Genomic DNA, 17,600 nt, shown 5'->3' with positions numbered 1-17,600 from the left:
TCCCGAATCAGACCCAGGTCTGATTTTTTTCAATGCGGCCACTGAACAACCAAGGCGGATTTGATGCAATTTTTACGTCAAGCTACATCAACATTTGTCACAATTATGCGCTGGTGGGAGTTAGCCCTAGACACAGACAGTAACATTAAAAACGTGACTAGGCCTACACAATGGAGAACAGTGATGGAGCAAGTCAATAGAAGGAGAGTGAGGTGTTAGACCTAATTAGTGGATGCTCATTAATGTTACGGCTGCCATTACTTCCTCCATAACCTCCCTAACTTTAGTGCAACAGCGTGCTGCGTCTGATGTCATTGTTATTGTTCTTTTGCGCATGCGCATGCGGGCAAACAGTTCACACTGGAATCTGATATAGGCCACATTTTAAAAGGTAATGTGAACAGCCAAACAAACAATTGGATCTGAGCAAAAAAATCCGAATTAAGCATTAAGACTTGCGGTGGGAACGTAGCCTAAATGGCAAAGACTGATGCACTTGTTTCTAGAGTGGTTCATCTTTTGGATTTCTACTTGTCTTTTACACACACACACTCTAAGTGCATCTTCAGTGCATCTTTAAACATCTTGAAACACTCCCCTCAGGCCATAGATTCAGAGTACTGACGTTCAAGAGCGATAGGAGTAAAAATGTCTTCATTCCTTGTGCAATAACCCAACTTAATTTGCTGATGTAATTTAGAACTTGTTAGAGATTGCTGCTTTAGTATTGTGTAAAACTGTGTTCTGTATTTTGTATGTACAGGAAACATGTTTGTACTTTATGTTTTTGTATTGTTGTCATTTCGTTTATTTGTACATGTGTTTTTTTTTTTTTTTTTTTTTAAATCTTGCACTCTTGACTGCAAATCAAGTTTCCCATCTGGGATAATAATGTGACTGAACTGAGACAATATTTTCTGTTCTGTGTTTACATGTAAAAATAGTGTAAAGCTCATAAAGTGTTATGAGACCGAGCTGTAAACGGATCAGACTCTCTGACATTAACTCTGCTTACAGTGCCAGAATCTCTTCTTTTTCCAAAAGATCTGTTTGCCCCAGCAAATTTACTGTCACACTTCACTGACTTCAAATGGAGCGGTATTCAGTGCGTGTGTGAAGGGGGGGGGGGGGGTCGCTGTATGGGGGGCTGTATGGGGGGCTGATGAATAGCAGAAAATGTCACTGGATGCTTCACCCGGTTTTTGTTTTTGTAACATTGGCTCTGAACCTGACGGTGACACTGGGGAACAGTAACTAGGTCCAGAAGCTTGGGGACGTTTCCTGCATTTTGGAGCAGCTTCCAGCGGAGACAAATGCAGGACGTGCAGCAGGTCAGACATCTATATGTGGTTCTGAGTGAGTCAGGCCGGGGCTGAGACAGAGGCTGGGCAAAGGGACAGATGTAGGGAGAGATACAGAACACAGGCACTGGCAAGAGGACTCTCAGGCGAACTTTACATTTCTGATTATACTTCTTATCTCGGATTTCTTTTACACCTCTGAAGATAATACAACAGCTTGACATGTCGCTCATCCTGACTGTGCTGGACAAGCTGGCTTACTTTCTGTCTCTGATAGCGTTTTGTGTCAGCGTGTCTTACAGCTGGTTGAAATGAAACTAGATTCTTCCCTTTTCAAATCCACGTGCTCTGATAACGACTGGGTGTTTTTTTTTCACTGGATGTTTAAGAAATGATCCTGAGGTTTGGGGGGGTTTGAGTTAGGATGCTTTTATTCCAAACCTGTGGACAGCTGCCACCTCTGCGTGAGTTTCTGAATCTTTGTTTTACCTTAACACATGTATATTCTGCGATCTGTCCTCTACTTATCTAGCTCAGGGTAGACGGACAGGAGATGCAGAATTGTAGCTATTTTGACAGCTGGTTTTTGGATGCCTATAATAAGCCATGAAATCTGTGAAATCAGTGTTTAAACTGGGTGATTATTGTCCTTCAGGTGTAACTGAAGACAGTAAGCTCTTTGCCAAAGACCACGATGCTGCAGCGGTGCATCCTGAAGCCGTACCATGTGCTTGCTATGGTGCTGTGTGTGTCAGCCGGGGAGGACTTTGACTGGACCAAGAATGAGAAGACATCTTTCTACTACGGCACCTTCCCAACTGGTACAAAACCTGATTAAACACTAGGGCTGCACAATATGAGGAAAATATGCAATGTGTGATAACGTTGTTGAATATCGCGATAACGATATTACTTTTCGATAAATGAACACATAATAAAGTGCACTCAGTTCTGCCTTTCTGCTGCTTTCAGTATTCTGCTAAAATACAACAAACTGTTGTTGAATTTAAAATAATTTTTCTTATATTGAACAAATTGAACATTGGATTGAATATAAAAGGCACCACTAAAAAAGAATGACAACAGAATTACATTTTTAACATGCAGTTTTCTACTGAGATTTTCTTTAAATTAACACAAAAAAATCTCTTAGTGTCTTTTGGGAAATGTCGCAGCCTTTCGGGATGTGTTTACTGTGGCAGTTGATATCGCGATGTTGACAAAAAAATCTGATATATTGTGCAGCCCTATTTATTCCTAAGTAGTCCACAATCTGCAAGGCCGTAATTTTTTATTCCCTTTGCCATTAAGCTGCTTAACGTAGAATCTTGAATGGAAGCCTACTTGAATGAAACATTATTCTGCAAAAACCTCCTGATAGTTATGCGTTTGAAGTTTGTGGATTGTAATTTCTCATGTGCTATTCACTCTGTATCTGTATCACAGTATGTCCATTTCTAGTTCCCTCTGTTTTCCTCTGCAGGTTTCTCCTGGGGAGCTGGCACCTCTGCCTACCAGACCGAAGGAGCTTGGAACATAGACGGCAAAGGAATGAGCATCTGGGATGCATTTGCCCACAAAAAGGGGAAAATTGTCGCAAATGAGACGGGAGACACCTCGTGTGAGGGCTACTACAAATTCAAGGTGACATGCAGAAAAACATAAAGTACATTTCCAGAAACGACGAGACTGATAGTTGCTGATGAAGTCTTGAAATAATGTTATAAGTTAAGATAAGTTTGAAGTGTTTATGTACGTCATAGTTAAAAAAAAATGGTTAAACTCTTATAAACATTTATTTCAAAAGTAACGTTCAGGTTAAAAAAAAAGTCATTTTATTGCACACTGTCTGACAGTATATTCTCTATGACTTTGTTCCAGCGCTTCATTGAAGCCACATGATGTTTAAACTGAGTGAAACATTCAAATCTTTGTTTTTTATCCAATCCAATCCAACTTTATTTATAAAGCACATTATAACCCTTGTGTTGTCCTTCCGGGTCACACTTTTGTCACTAATTTTGCTGCGTTTTTGTCTCTTCAACAGGTTTTTTTTTCCAACGTTTTTGTAGCATTTTTCGACATTTGCAACGCTTATTTTCCACTTCCACCAGTTTACACTAACAACAACTTATTACCACTAGTTTTACACTCATTTTTGGAATTTATGGTCAATACACCACATGTAGCCTATATGAAATTATATCTAACTTTTGAGTTAAAAAAGCAGAAAGTATGATATATTTTGACTAATATTTAAGATCAAAGGAACATATGTTGATGGATAATCACAGACTGTCAAAGTGAAGTCAGAATAATTCTATAAAATTAAATAAAACTCCAAAAATTCAATAAAAGTTGAACTGATCCTTACTTTTACTTGTGAAGAGCATTTCATGGAACCTTCCATGTTACTTTTGGGCAATTTGGTTGAAATATATCCAAATGTTCTAATATAGAATAAGAGAAGAGACAACAGGAGGGTTAAAACCACAGACTTGAGCCAAAATGCTGCACAGTCAAAAGCAAAAACAGTCCTTGTAATAGATACACAATGTTAAATAAAATGTATATATACACACACACATTTATACATACATAGACATACGAAAAAAATAATCAAATAATCAGATATCAAATAAAATAAATGGATCCAAACACAGTTGATATAGTCAGAGAGTAACAAACCACAGATAAGGGAAAAACTCAAGCTGGCTCAAAAGCCGGTGAGAATGGCTGCACCATTCTATTAAATGGAAATACTGTAGATGTGTTGCATCATTTTAGATACATTTACCCATATTTAAATATCTTTGCAAACTTTGGGATATCCACTAGAATTTAAAAGTTACAACATTTTGGGAAATATACTTGTTCTCTTACAGAGAGTTAGGTGAGAAGGTTGACACCACTCTCATGTCTGCACGGTCAATCCTAAGCTTCAGTCAGGAAACGTTTAGTTTAGCTTAGCATAGCATAAAGACTGGAAAGAGGGGGAAGCAGCTAGCCCGGACCATCCGAAAATTAAAACAACCTGAGAAGCTAAAACAAACAAGTGTTAAGTGTTAATTACTGAGCTTTTGAGGTGATTGTAGGCAGACTTGATTACCTTCACAGAGAGCCAGGCTAGCTGTTTCCCTCTGTTTACAGTCTTTGTGCTAAGCTAAGCTAATCAACTCCAGAGTGGTATCAAAGTCGTCACCTGACTCTCGGCAAAAAAGCCGATAAAGGGTATTTCTCAAAATGTCAGACTATTTCTTAAAATGAAAAAGAAAAAAATGTTGTTGGTGTGAACAACATTTGTCTGCAGAACATGATTTTCAAAATGTTTTCTTCTGTTTGTTTTTTAAGGATGACATCACCTTGATGAAGGACATGAAGCTGAATCATTATCGTTTCTCCATCTCCTGGCCGAGGATTTTACCAAGTGGACTGAAAAGTACCCTTTTTTGTTTAATTTAATCATCATATTTATTTATTATTTCTTTCATTTGCTGGTTATTGAAATCAGTACTGACTGAAGTCATTAACCAGAAAATGAATCAACATTCATTTGAATTTACTGCTCCCAGCTTGGCTTTTCTCTGTTTCATCAGCGTACATTAAATACTTTTGGGTTTTGGACTGTTGGTCGGCCAAAATCAATCAATTTAAATGTTTCACCTTGGGCTCAAGGCATTTTTTCAAAAAAATGTTGACATTTTAAATGTACAACATGTAATATTCTGGAGGAGAGTTATACTCAGTAAACGTAATACAACTTTTTTTCTTCCACATGGCATCGTTTTGTCATTGATTACATGCCACTTTGCAACACAGTAATACAACAGAGACCTTATTTATTGATATTGATTGATTTCAATATCGATCGATCCAACACCAAAGATTCTTTTGTACCTTAAAATAATGTTTCCAAAATCGTTTCAGTGGTTCATCAACTTGTAACAGTGTCAACGGCACTTCTGCATTTGCTTTGCGGCCCTCTGTCGGCTATAACCGCACTATGCAAGTTTGCCAGATCGGGTAGTGGATCTGTAGTTCAAATGAGACATAAGAATAATGGTAATAACGGTAATGGACAATTCCGCGTCCAACCTGTAGGGGGACTGAAGAGGAAAAGTGCTTTGGTGCCTACTATAAAGGTGCTGGTTGACAAGTAGCTAATGCTAATGCTTGGTCTATAACGTTAACTAATTCTTGGCGGGTAACATAAGATTACGACATCGTTCAACACGCTCAGTTATTTTTAGTATGATTGTTTTGACCACGGTTAACAACTTCATCAGTAACATTAACTGTATAGCTAGACGACTAATCTAATGCTAATTTAGCCAGCTAGCACACCTCTGTCTGTCTGCCTGCCTCACTCTCCCGGCGCTGAAAGGCTTCAGTCGGGACGGTGTTTAGCCGTCTTTACAGTTAGCTAAATTTACCCGACAGAAGGGGGATAAGGCACCAAAACGACTAATGCTAATAGTAATTTAAAGATGTGGTAGCATTGGATCTGGACGGGAAGGATAACTCTGGGAGTTGGATGGGGTGTGTCACAGTGCGACACAGGTTCGTGGATTTGAGTGTTGCGATTTTGGTTTCATATCGCATATCGTTACAGCCCTATCCATCACCGTCCTCTATCGTTGTGTTGGCGTTCTAAACTCCGGTGGATTTCTGAGGACTATGGTTAACTGCTCCTCAGATCTCTGCAGGGTAAATCCAGACAGCTAGCTAGACTATCTGTCCAATCTGAGTTTTCTGTTGCATGACTAAAACAACTTTTGAATGTACACATGTTCCACCAAAACAAGTTCCTTCCTGAGGCTATTTAGCAGAGGCACCGTGGCACCGTCTGGCACTTAGCACCACCCAAGACAATTGTGATTGGTTAAAATAAATGCCAATAAACCAGAGCACGTTTTTCTCCCATCCCAGAATGCTGTGTGGACTAGCCAGACCCTCCTCTACCGGCGACCAAATGTAACAGAGCGCTACCTTCAATAAAACGACATATTTCTCTTAGTACTCAACTCAGCTAAATATATAACATAGGTCTTGTTGTTTTTAGACATTTTAATATATACATATTATATCTTTAAAAGACCAAACTAATAATCAATAAAAACAAAATCCACAAAATATTACATTACATGTCATTTAGCTGACGCTTTTATCAAAAGCGACTTAAAATTGCTATATATATCAGAGGTCACACGCCTCTGGAGCAACTAGGGGTTAAGTGTCTTGCTCAAGGACACATTGGTTGATGTATCACAGTGGGAATCGAACGCAGATCTCCCACACCAAAGGCATGTGTCATATCCACTGCGCCATCACCACCCTAAATAATCATTAGACGCAGCGCTGATTGTAATGATGTTATATTTCATGACTGAATATTGATATTAACTCCCATCGTTCACTGACAACTCTTGCAGGTGAATACATCAACGAGAAAGGAATCAAATATTACGATGACCTGATTAACATGCTGCTGGACAATAAGATCACACCCATTGTTACTTTGTACCACTGGGATTTACCGCAGGTGAACTCACTAAACCTTTTTGTATTTACGCACTGGAAGCTACAGTGTGGATACTAACACGGTTATACTCCCCAGGTCTTACAGGAGAAGTACGGCGGCTGGCAGAACGTCTCCATGGTGAACTACTTCAACGACTTTGCCAACTTATGCTTTGAAAGATTTGGAAAGAAAGTGAAGTACTGGATCACTTTCAACAATCCGTGGGTATGTCTGGTTGAAGGGAAACTACTACTACTACTACTACTACGTTTGACTTGGATATCAGAGAGTGGCGTCTTGTGTTTTCAGCAGCGGTGGAAAGAGTACCAAGATATTCTACTTAAGTAAAAGTACTTTTACTTTGATGAACTTTTACTCAAGTGCAAGTAAAAGTATCTGTATAAAAATCTACTCAGTAGCTCATTTAAAATGTATTTAGTATAAGTTACTCAGTTACTTTTTAACAGCGGGGGGGAGATATATATTTTTTTAGATTCATACTTTTTATACTTATTTAATTAAATATGCAGTCTTTAGTGATTAGATTAGGACACAAAGCCACTTTCGTTTTGAGTTTGTTGACAGATACAAAACAACGCTAGAGACCTTTTTTTATTTACTTTTTTTTTTACTCAGTAACGAATGTGATTTAAAATGTAGCAAAGTACAATACTTCAAACAAAACATACTGAAGTAAAATATTTAAAGACCTCATATTATGCTCATTTTCAGGTTCATAATTGTATTTAGAGGTTGTACCAGAATAGGTTTACATGGTTTAATTTTCAAAAAACACCATATTTTTGTTGTACTAAACATTGCTGCAGCTCCTCTTTTCACCCTGTGTGTTGAGCTCTCTGTTTTAGCTACAGAGTGAGACATCACATTTCTGTTCCATCTGTTGGGAGTCGCACATGCTCAGTAGCTAGGTAAGGACTACTAGCCAGTCAGAAGCAGAGTATGAGGGCGTGCCCTGACAGTACCTAGGTAAGGACTACTAGCCAGTCAGAAGCAGAGTATGAGGGCGTGCCCTGACAGTACCTAGGTAAGGACTACTAGCCAGTCAGAAGCAGAGTATGAGGGCGTGCCATGCTAGCAGCTAGGCGAGCATTATAACGTGTGTTCCAAAGTGACCACGTTTGTCTCTGAAGTAAAGGCTGGACTACAATAGAGCTGTTTGGAGCAGTTTGTGAACAGTGTTTTCTGTTGGAGATGGTAAGTCCCTTTGGGGTGGACTTTGGGCTTTTTCACCTTGTAAACCTATAACGTGCACAAAAAAGATATATAGCACAATAAAGGAAAGGGGAAAAGCCCAAAAGCATAATATATGAGCACATCAAGTAGATTTTAAAAACTACTTTAAAAAGTACACAAAAAACGACTTAATTACAGTAATGTGAGTAAATGTAACTTGTTACTTTCCACCTCTGGTTTTCAGTCCATTGCTGTGGAGGGATATGAAACAGGGGAACATGCACCCGGCCTGAAGCTAAAGGGAACCGGAGCTTACAAAGCTGCCCACAACATCATCAAGGTAAAGCCTGTTTCATGGTTCTGTGGAGGCTCCACACAGAGCTTTCGCTGTAGCCTACGTAAGTGGCCTAATGTTTATACTGGTGTGCTGGTGTGTGCGTCGAGCCGGCCTGTGTGTGTGTGTATGGGGAGTGTGTGATAGAGCGAGGGAGAAGTGAGAGAGTGACGGTGATTAGATTTGGAGCGAGTACCGACTCTAGAGTTATAGTGAGAGAAACAAAGTGTCTCCCCTGTTCTTTCTGACCAAGGTGGGAAATCTGTAGCAGGAGAAGTTAACCCTCTCCTTGATTTCATGTTGTTTACGGAGAAGGAGAACCAGGAAATGAGTCGGGGGAAATGCAACGCTACCAAGACACGACGTGCGTCGCCGTGATGTGTTGTTACATTTTTCGAGAGGTGCACGTCAGGCTACGGCGTAGGGTCCGGCGTAGACGCAGAGGGGTCTGCGGGGGTACGCCGTCGATTCGACGCAGAAGCATAAAACAGACTTAAGACTGCCTGCATGCAACCAAAGCCCGCTCAAACGTGATTGGTCAATACGACTCGGACTACAAACAGAAAGCAGAACGCTTATGATTACCAAAATCATGTCCCGTTGCCTACAGATTCTCCATTAATTTCCTTCTTCAAATAATGTCAAATAAACAAAACAAGACATCACGGTGACACTGCCTACTTGTCTTTGAAACAGGCACATGCTAAAGTTTGGCACACGTATGACATGCAGTGGCGAAGCAAACAAAAAGGTAAAAAAGAAAACCTTTTTCTTTTTATTTTGGTATTTTTTTGTGATTGAAGTCAAAGATAAATTTCTTCCATGCTGGATGATAAAGTTGCTGTGTGTGTGTCCAGGCCTGGTTGGGATCTCGCTAACAGCAGACTGGGGGGAACCAGTGGACATCACCAACCAGAGGGACATTGAAGCAGCAGAGAGATACATCCAGTTCTACATGGGATGGTTTGCTACTCCCATCTTCAACGGAGACTACCCCCAGGTTATGAAAGATTACATCGGTACGTCATGGTCAAATGCAACTGTTTATTTATCTGTCCTCACTAGGGGTTGATGCATAGACTGTGTAAGTGAAGCCAAAACATCTGGATCGCCCCCTGGTGGCTGCAGTATAAACCCATCATAAACCCCGCCCCCTCCATGTTAGCAGATGGGACATGGGCTAAACTAAAAAAATCAAAGTACACTTCAAATACATTTTTCCCAAAGATGGTTCTGTCATTTTAGGTAGTTCTGATCTCGCTGATGTTAGTTCAAGTATTTGTTTTTCTGATAAGTTTGGTTTTTTATTAGGTATTTGCATGGATGTACTGTATAATAACTGGATACAGCGTTCGAGGCGGAGCTCCGTTTATTCCTTGTTGCTCAGTGGCGCATGAAGCCATCATGGAGCTAAAAATTACCCGAATGATCGGCACTACTTCCGCACTGTGTGGCCCATAGAGCAGGCACACTTAAGACCTCTTCCGACCCAGCTGGCTACTTCCGGTTTAGCACTTTGCTAACTTAAAGGTCCAATGTGTTGGAATTTCTCCCATCTAGAGTTGAGATCATATATCGCAATCAACTCTCTCGCACCACGCAGTTCAAAGTACGTATTACAGCTACGGTAGCCTTCATGCTTCAAAAAGGGCCGGGAAGCGACGATACCCATTAGCAGCGTTAGCAGCACCTGTGAGTTTATCATGTGACAGCGAAAACGCGAAAGGCGGAGCAATATGTCCTGTATGTCCCTTACCGTTAACGTATTTCAAGATGGCGATGAATATGGAGCATCTACCCCAGTTCATGCAAATACAAATGTAAAATTTCAAGCCAATAGGAATACTTGGAATTGATGGTGGTGGTAAATATTCATGAAAAAGGACAAGTTTGTGAACGGGCAACACAGATTTTGATAATGAACAACTAAACATGTTACACACTGGGACTTTAAACGGGGATTAACTGATGATCATGTGGCTCTTCTAGATTTTCTAAACGTTATCGGACCGAATGGATTAAATTCTGATAGTGAAATGAGTCATTTAAAAAATGTATCCACTGATTTACAGACGCGTATTTTTGGGCCATAGGTCATCACGTGAAGGCCTGGGAGTTGCAACTCCACTGTTTGGCCGCTATGTTCTTCAAAGCCCGGCGCACTTCCTGGGGGACTGGTTGTTTGATGCTATAAAAGTGGGGTGAAACGTAATGATAGAAAGCTGTGATTGACTCGCGATTGGTCAGGAGGGTGTATGGGCGGGACTTCGATACCGCGGCTTACCGCGGCTCCACCACCTGATCACTACTGCGTAGAAAGAAGATGCCGGAGCCCGTATATGGGATATTTTGGCTTCATTTTTGTACAGTGGGAGAAAGTGGAGACATCTTTATATACAGTCCTCACTAGACAAATGTTATTTGGTTAAAAAAAAGTGTTTGTTAGACCATTGCAATTTTATATGTCTGCTAGTTTCATTATGAAATGCTTTAAACTTCGACATTCAGGCAGGAAGAGTGGCCAGCAGGGCCTGGGAGCTTCACGGCTGCCCGTCTTCTCGCCTCAGGAGAAGAGTTACATCAAGGGAACCTGTGACTTCCTGGGCCTCGGCCATTTCACGACTCGCTACGTCACCCTGAAGAATTACCCATCAGGCCTCGGAGACAGCTACTTTGCAGATCGAGACCTTGCTGAGCTGGTTGACCCAAAATGGCCTGATCCAGGCTCTGAATGGCTCTATTCTGTTCCCTGGGGCTTCAGACGCCTGTTGAACTTTGTCAAGGTATGCAACACAGATCTGAATAAAATTCAGATATCCAGCTGTATAAGATCCGTTGAATGAAATTGTTCTAGAAGTAAAACTACTGCACAAATTACAATAAAAAGTGATGCACGCTGGGCTCTTTCAGCCATCCAAAGCCAACTGATATAATTATAATTGTGAGCCAAATAAACTAGGGCTGAAAAGCTTTTGTAAAAATCTCTTCAATATTTTTAGAAAAACAAGCTCATTTGCTTAAAAGTCAGATGAGAAGATGGATAGCACTTTCACATTTGCATGTGCTATATACTGTATATGCATACAAATGTGAAAACGGTATCCATCTTCTCATCTGACTTTTAAGCAAATGAGCTTGTTTGAATCCATAAAGACTGGAAGCAGGGGGAAACAGCCAGCCTGGCTCTGTCCAAAGTTCAGAAAAGCACATATCAGCAAGCTCAATAATTAAGTTATATAGTGTTTGTTTAATTACAAACAAATGTAAAAGACAGTCTGTGGTTTTAGATGGAGTTTTACAGTGTAATTATTCATTGACAAACTCCCTCCGTCCAGCACTTCTGCGAATATACTGTATATGTTTGAATGTTGGAGAGAGACAGGCTAGCTGTGTCCCTCTGCCTCCAGTCTTTATGCTAAGCTAAGCTCACCGCCTACTAGCTCTAGCTCTGTAGTTATGCTGCGTTCCAGGCAACCCTTAACTCGTGTTTTCACAACCTTCCCGTGAAAGTGCCCTGGAACGGCAGTCAAACCCGTAACTTTGTACCCGTGAACTGGTACCAGATCGTTGTACTCCCAGTTACAGTTTTTGACGTCACACACACACATAAACAACAATGGCGACCCCTGTTGATGCTGTACAGACGCCGGTGATTAACGGTGAGAAATAGAAATAAATTCCACACATTGTAATCAAAACAATACACATACGATTGTGTACTACTACAGGTTAGGTTTATTAAATGACGGCCAAAATATGTTGCCGACTAGAAATCGCTAGTATCAGCTAGCGCTAGCTAACGTCAGCGTTAGGTAGCCGCTAGCCTAACCTGAACCCTGGAACGCAACCAAGTTGTGAGTCGTGACTTGAAGTCGTAACTTACGGGCTAAAAATTGTGTCTGGAACGCAGCTTTAATGCACAGACGCTGGTATCCATCTTCTCAGCTAACTCTCGGCAAGAAAGCAAAAGATGTTTACAATGTAAAAATAAACCTATTGAAGAAATGTCCCATAATAGAAGAGATATCTTGCGGGGTTTAAGAAACATGAAATATATTGAATAAGATATGAACATGTCAGACTGTATTCCATCGTGAATGTGATATAATGTCTCTCCAATAGACTCAGTATGGAAACCCCATGATATACGTGACAGAAAACGGCGTGTCTGAGAAAATGCTCTGCACCGACCTCTGTGATGACTGGAGAATGCAGTACTTCAAAGACTACATCGATGAAATGCTCAAAGGTGAAAGGAAATCCATTTGCTGGACAGAAAGATTACATCAAAAAAGACCAACAAAGTTGCCACGTCGACGTCCCTGAGATAAAACTTAACACGTCACCTTTTTGTTCTTTGTTTGTCTGTTTCCCTGGTTCAACTAACAGCGATAAAAGATGGTGTGAATGTGAAGGGTTACACAGCCTGGTCTCTCCTCGACAACTTTGAGTGGGATGAAGGGTACTCCGAGAGGTTCGGACTCTACTACGTCGACTTCAGGAACAAAAATAAACCACGCTACCCGAAGGCCTCTGTCCAGTTCTATAAACGCATCATCAGCTCCAATGGCTTTCCCAATCAGAGAGAGGTAAACTCTAACAACACACTTAATCAGGGTTCCTGCAGGGTTCAATGAGTCAAATTTAAAGGTCCCATGGCATGAAAATGTCACTTTATGAGGTTTTTTAACATAAATAAATAATAATATGAGTTCCCCCAGCCTGCCGATGGTCCCCCAGTGGCTAGAAATGGCGATAGGTGTGAACTGAGCCCTGGGTATCCTGCTCTGCCTTTGAGAAAATGAAAGCTGAGATGGGCCGATCTGGAATCTTTATCCTTATGACGTCATAAGGGGAAAGGTTACCTCCCCTTGCTCTGCTTTGCCCAACCAGAGAATTTAGCCCACCCATGAGAAAGAGAGAGACATCATGGCTTTCAAACGAGCAAAGAAGCAGTTGGTCGAGGCCACACCCCCACTCTCCCCCTTGCCCCCCCCCCCCCTCTCCTCAATAGCTACAGACACAGAAATGGCACATCCTAAGGAAAGCTCATTGTGGGACTGGCTCTAGTGGCTGTAATTCTGCACCAAGGCTGAATTTCAGGAAAGAGACTTCAGATACAGTATTAGGGGACCACTAAGGTCTATATAAAAGAGACTTCAGATACAGTATTAGGGGACCACTAAGATCTATATAAAAGAGACTTCAGATACAGTATTAGGGGACCACTAAGATCTATATAAAAGCATTCAAAGAGCACCATGTCATGGGACCTTTAAGACTTTTTAAAGGTGCTCTAAGCCAGGGGTTCTCAACCTTTTGCAAGCTGGGCCCCCCCAAAGCTGGTTCATTACAGTTGGCACCAGACCTCTGATATGAATTTATGCTTTATTATTGTTATTATTACTAGGCCTAATAGTAGGCATATCATCTGCATTTTTGACAGAAGCTTGCAGGTAGGCGATGTTAATGTGAGACCTGAGCCAGGTATGCTTCATCGTACCTTTGAAGCTTTTTTGCAGCTGGTGGTGCGTTGGTTACCTTGTTGGTCCTCACTAGAAATCTCTCCATTTTGTTTGGTTTTGAAATAATTTGGATGTGGATTAATTGTGTTTTCAATAAAGTTGAGGCTATGATGTAACGATGTGTGCGTGTGTGCAGCCTGGACACGGAGTGGTGTGTGTCTCCTCTCTGCTCTGACTGCAGGCTGGGACTGCGCCGCGATGCTACTGAGACACTGACCGCCTGTGAGAGCTTTTGGACAGGGGAGGGGCTCACGGCAGCACCCGCTGCTCGTTGAGCACATAACTGCAGAGTGATACGTGCTTTCGAGTCTCCAAACACCACAAAAGTCTCCAATAACACCAGTAAAAGTTGCTAGATTTGTCGCTAGTCGCTTTTGACAAAAAAGTCGCCAGGAGGATGATTTGTTTTACAGTGCGGAGGCTTCACGCAGAGCTTTCTCCGTAACCTACAAAAGTGGCCTGATGTTTATACTTGTGCACTGGTGTGTGCGTGAGCTGGCGTGTGTGTGTGTGTGTGTGTGTGTGTGTGTGTGTGTGTGGGTGGGTGGGTGGGTGGTAGAGGGAGAAGTGAGAGAGTGATGGCGTTTAGCTTCGGAGCGAGTACCGACTCTAGAGTCATAGTGAGAGAAACAAAGTGTCTCCTCTGTTCTTTCTGACCACGGTGGGAAATCTGGAGCAGGAAAAGTTAACCCTCTCCTTGATTTCATGTTGTTTATGGAGAAGGAGAACCAGGAAATGAGTCGGGGAGGAAATGCAACGCTACCCAGCCACGACCTTCTTATATACAGTCTATGGCCACGACCGAACAGCGTGCGTCGCTGCGACGTGTAGTTACATTACGTGATTTTTTTTTTCCTCCCATCCTGTAGCCTACTCGCGCCCCCCCCCCAGGAGAGTGTCTGCGCCCCCCCCAGGGGGGCGGGCCCCACCGGTTGAGAACCACTGCTCTAAGCAATGTTGGGTGACGGCACTTCTTGTTGAAGTATTTTCAAACAAAACGAGGCTAGCTCACCCCTCCCTCCTCTTCATCCTGTCCCCTCTCCCTCCCTTCCTCGCACCAACCCCCCCACCCCCACCCCCAAATCCTTCTTGTCGGTTATTGGCTGGAAGACTGTTTGTTATGTTTGGTGGTGCAGGTTGGCACAGTTTGTTTTTGTTGGTGTTTGTGGAGCCTGGGCTGTCTACAGAGACCGCGTTTTTTTACAGTGTGTTCAGGGGCCAGGCAGCTAGCAGATAGTGAGGAGATGTTTGCTGTATGTGACAAAAAATGTAACCTAAAAAACTTGTGACATTGCTTAGAGCACCTTTAAGACCTTTTTAAGACCTTTATGAATGAAATTTAAGATATATATCACGACATAAAAGTACAACCAAATGCAGAGTCACAAAAGTACTTTCAAAGTAAATAAATGTATTCAAATTGACTAAAAGCGACACAGAGTAATAATAATCTGTAGATACACAGCAAATTATATTTGGACTATCGAAAGATGGAACTACAACACAATAGAATAAAAGAAAACATTTCAATGAGCATTAGAGGTAGCGTTATATGGACGTAGGAAAATGAAGTAAAATTATTTAATTATAATTTAATTATTTTATGACCTAGAACACAATACTTTTATAGACTTTTTAAGGCCTAAAGTAGAAATTTGAGACTTTTTTTAGACTTTTTAAGACCCCGTGGAAACCCTGTAAATGTTAAAAGTCCCTCTGGAGCAGAACATGTTTAACTGTTGAGAGTTTTTCGGATCTTTACAGGTGGAGAGTTGGAAGAGGAAAGCTGTAGAGACTTGCTCCTCCAGTAACCAGCTCCTGGCTGCAGGTTGGTACAATAAAGCATTATAAAGTTTAGGCTGTGATGAAGCTAGGTGGGGCCAAACAAAGAAAAAAGTTCTGTCTCAAGCTTGTTATTCCGCTATCTAACAGGGTTTTTCTTTGTTTTGCCCCTCCAGCTAGAAGAAAATCCCAGGGAAATCAGGAACATGCAGGAATGCAAAAGGCTTGGCCAGTGCATGATGAAGTTTAGGTACAAAAGTTGTTTCTGAGTGAGATCAACAGGATTTTCTTTTACAAAAAAAATGCTACTTTATACTTCTATTCTACTTCATTTCAGGGGCAAATACTGTGATTTTTACTCCACTACATTTCACTGACATAAGTCACTTTGCAGACACATTACTCAGATTAGCTCAACCTGGACCGACGGCAACATTAGAATGCCATTTTGAAGAAATAATGAAATTTACAAAGAAACTGAAATAAATCCATAAAATGCATTCTTGTGTTTCTTTTCATGTTTTCCACATCCATAGCAGCCTTTTTCAGTGAGTTGAAGCTGGGACTGTAAATTGAGACATTTTACTTACATTTCCGTGCATGTGTTTCAGATCCACTGATAGGCCACATGGAGATGGTAACAGAGATTGTGGTCCCCACCGTGTGCACGCTCTGCATCCTCCTCAGTGCAGTCTTCCTCATGTTCCTGCTGCGTGGACGCATCTGAAAACACACACACACGCACGCACACACACATGCACAAGCACACACACACACATACACACACACACACACACACACACACACACACACACACGCACACACACACACACACGCGCGATTCTGAGAGTGACTTCAAAGCTGTAAAACTTCATCCTGTCCAGAGCATTTTGTTGATTTAACTGTCTGCTGTTCCATTTTGAATAAACACTTTTCCAGGTTGTCACAATTGAGTCAAATTAGCCGGTACCTGTCACAATTCTAGAAGAATGAATTCAAGCTTGGTATATTACTATTATAACAATCTGGTCTTGTGTGGTTTTTGAGTAAGCTACTCAAACTAGCTGCAGAGAGGAGATGGTTTCTTTGTCAACAAGTTTGTAAAATTAAGAAATAAGAGTGAAGGGTTGTACTTTCTCTCATACACTTTAATAAATCAATATTTAAGACTTGAATGGTGCTGATTATTATAGAATGAATTGTTCAGATAAATATTCCTGCACAGCGTTTTATCCTTCAAATTAAAAGTCCTCCCTTGAAAGTCCTCTCTACCAGGTGAGCTATCCAGGCACTCCTCAGTGAGTTGTTTATTTAAAGAAACTATTTTTGATGACTGAACCGCACTCACACACTAAATAGACCTCCTAACAATTAAAATGAACTTTAACCGTGGTCTTGTGTAAGGTCATAGTCAGGATTTTAGAAATATTGAGGTCCTGAGAGCTCATATCTCATATTTGTACCTTAGCATTTTTTTTGCACATGGTATATATTCTTTTACTTGTTAAATTATATGTTCTGTAAATTTGATCTTCCTATAAAATGGTTTAATGTGGTAGTGTCTTAGTTTGAATGCTACCTTTGCATAAGCCAAAAAAACCTGTAAAAAATCCATCAGCACAATGTGTATATAATATATGTGTATTGTGTATAGATGGGTTTAAACACTGCCACCTTCCAAATTATGTTTTTGATCTTTATTTGGTTTAACTTACAAATATTGTAGGCTGCCACTTATTTAGAGGCTTGTTTAAATGGTTAAACTGACGTTGTTCTTCTATTTATTTACATACATAAATACTCTATACTCAAATGTATATAAAGGGTAGCCCCACAAACAATACACAAAGCCTACATTCATGATTTCTGACGTAATTATGTCAATAACAAATTGCCTATTTTTGACCTATATAACCTAAATTATTTTAAATCTCAAATAAAAA

General features: G+C 40.9%; 1 protein-coding gene across 4 annotated transcripts; it reads left to right on the top strand.

The window, feature by feature from the left end:
• The first annotated feature begins 1,119 nt into the window (after positions 1-1,119).
• Positions 1,120-16,829, top strand: lctla (lactase-like a). 4 transcript variants are annotated; one of them, XM_035999696.1, is made up of 15 exons: positions 1,355-1,765; positions 1,957-2,122; positions 2,785-2,945; positions 4,653-4,740; positions 6,734-6,843; positions 6,919-7,047; positions 8,261-8,356; positions 9,047-9,101; positions 9,208-9,369; positions 10,859-11,133; positions 12,473-12,599; positions 12,740-12,939; positions 15,640-15,703; positions 16,269-16,386; positions 16,469-16,829. In XM_035999696.1, the coding sequence occupies exons 2-14, from the start codon at positions 1,996-1,998 to the stop codon at positions 16,382-16,384; spliced, it is 1,710 nt and encodes a 569-aa protein (XP_035855589.1). In that variant the 5' UTR covers positions 1,355-1,765; positions 1,957-1,995; the 3' UTR covers positions 16,385-16,386; positions 16,469-16,829. The 4 variants fall into 4 exon arrangements, with proteins under 4 accessions (XP_035855590.1, XP_035855589.1, XP_031179492.1 ...); XM_031323632.2 differs by lacking the exon at positions 16,469-16,829 and adding an exon at positions 15,834-15,907 and having other exon boundaries at positions 16,269-16,425; XM_035999697.1 differs by lacking the exon at positions 1,355-1,765 and adding an exon at positions 1,120-1,331 and having other exon boundaries at positions 16,269-16,829.
• Positions 16,830-17,600: the final 771 nt, after the last annotated feature.

The sequence above is a fragment of the Sander lucioperca genome, chromosome 3 (genome assembly GCF_008315115.2).
Source record: "Sander lucioperca isolate FBNREF2018 chromosome 3, SLUC_FBN_1.2, whole genome shotgun sequence".
Taxonomy (NCBI): Eukaryota; Metazoa; Chordata; class Actinopteri; order Perciformes; family Percidae; genus Sander; species Sander lucioperca.
Note: the sequence above shows the minus strand (reverse complement) of the source record. Positions and strands in the feature narration are given on the sequence as shown.

Bases quoted from the DNA above. Each gene is read 5' to 3' on its own strand.
- lctla (XM_035999697.1), top strand. From the start codon at position 1,996: ATGCTGCAGCGGTGCATCCTGAAGCCGTACCATGTGCTTGCTATGGTG. The intron at 2,123-2,784 runs GTACAAAACCTG...TTTCCTCTGCAG, and splicing joins CTACGGCACCTTCCCAACTG to GTTTCTCCTGGGGAGCTGGC. The intron at 15,704-16,268 runs GTTGGTACAATA...CATGTGTTTCAG, and splicing joins TAACCAGCTCCTGGCTGCAG to ATCCACTGATAGGCCACATG.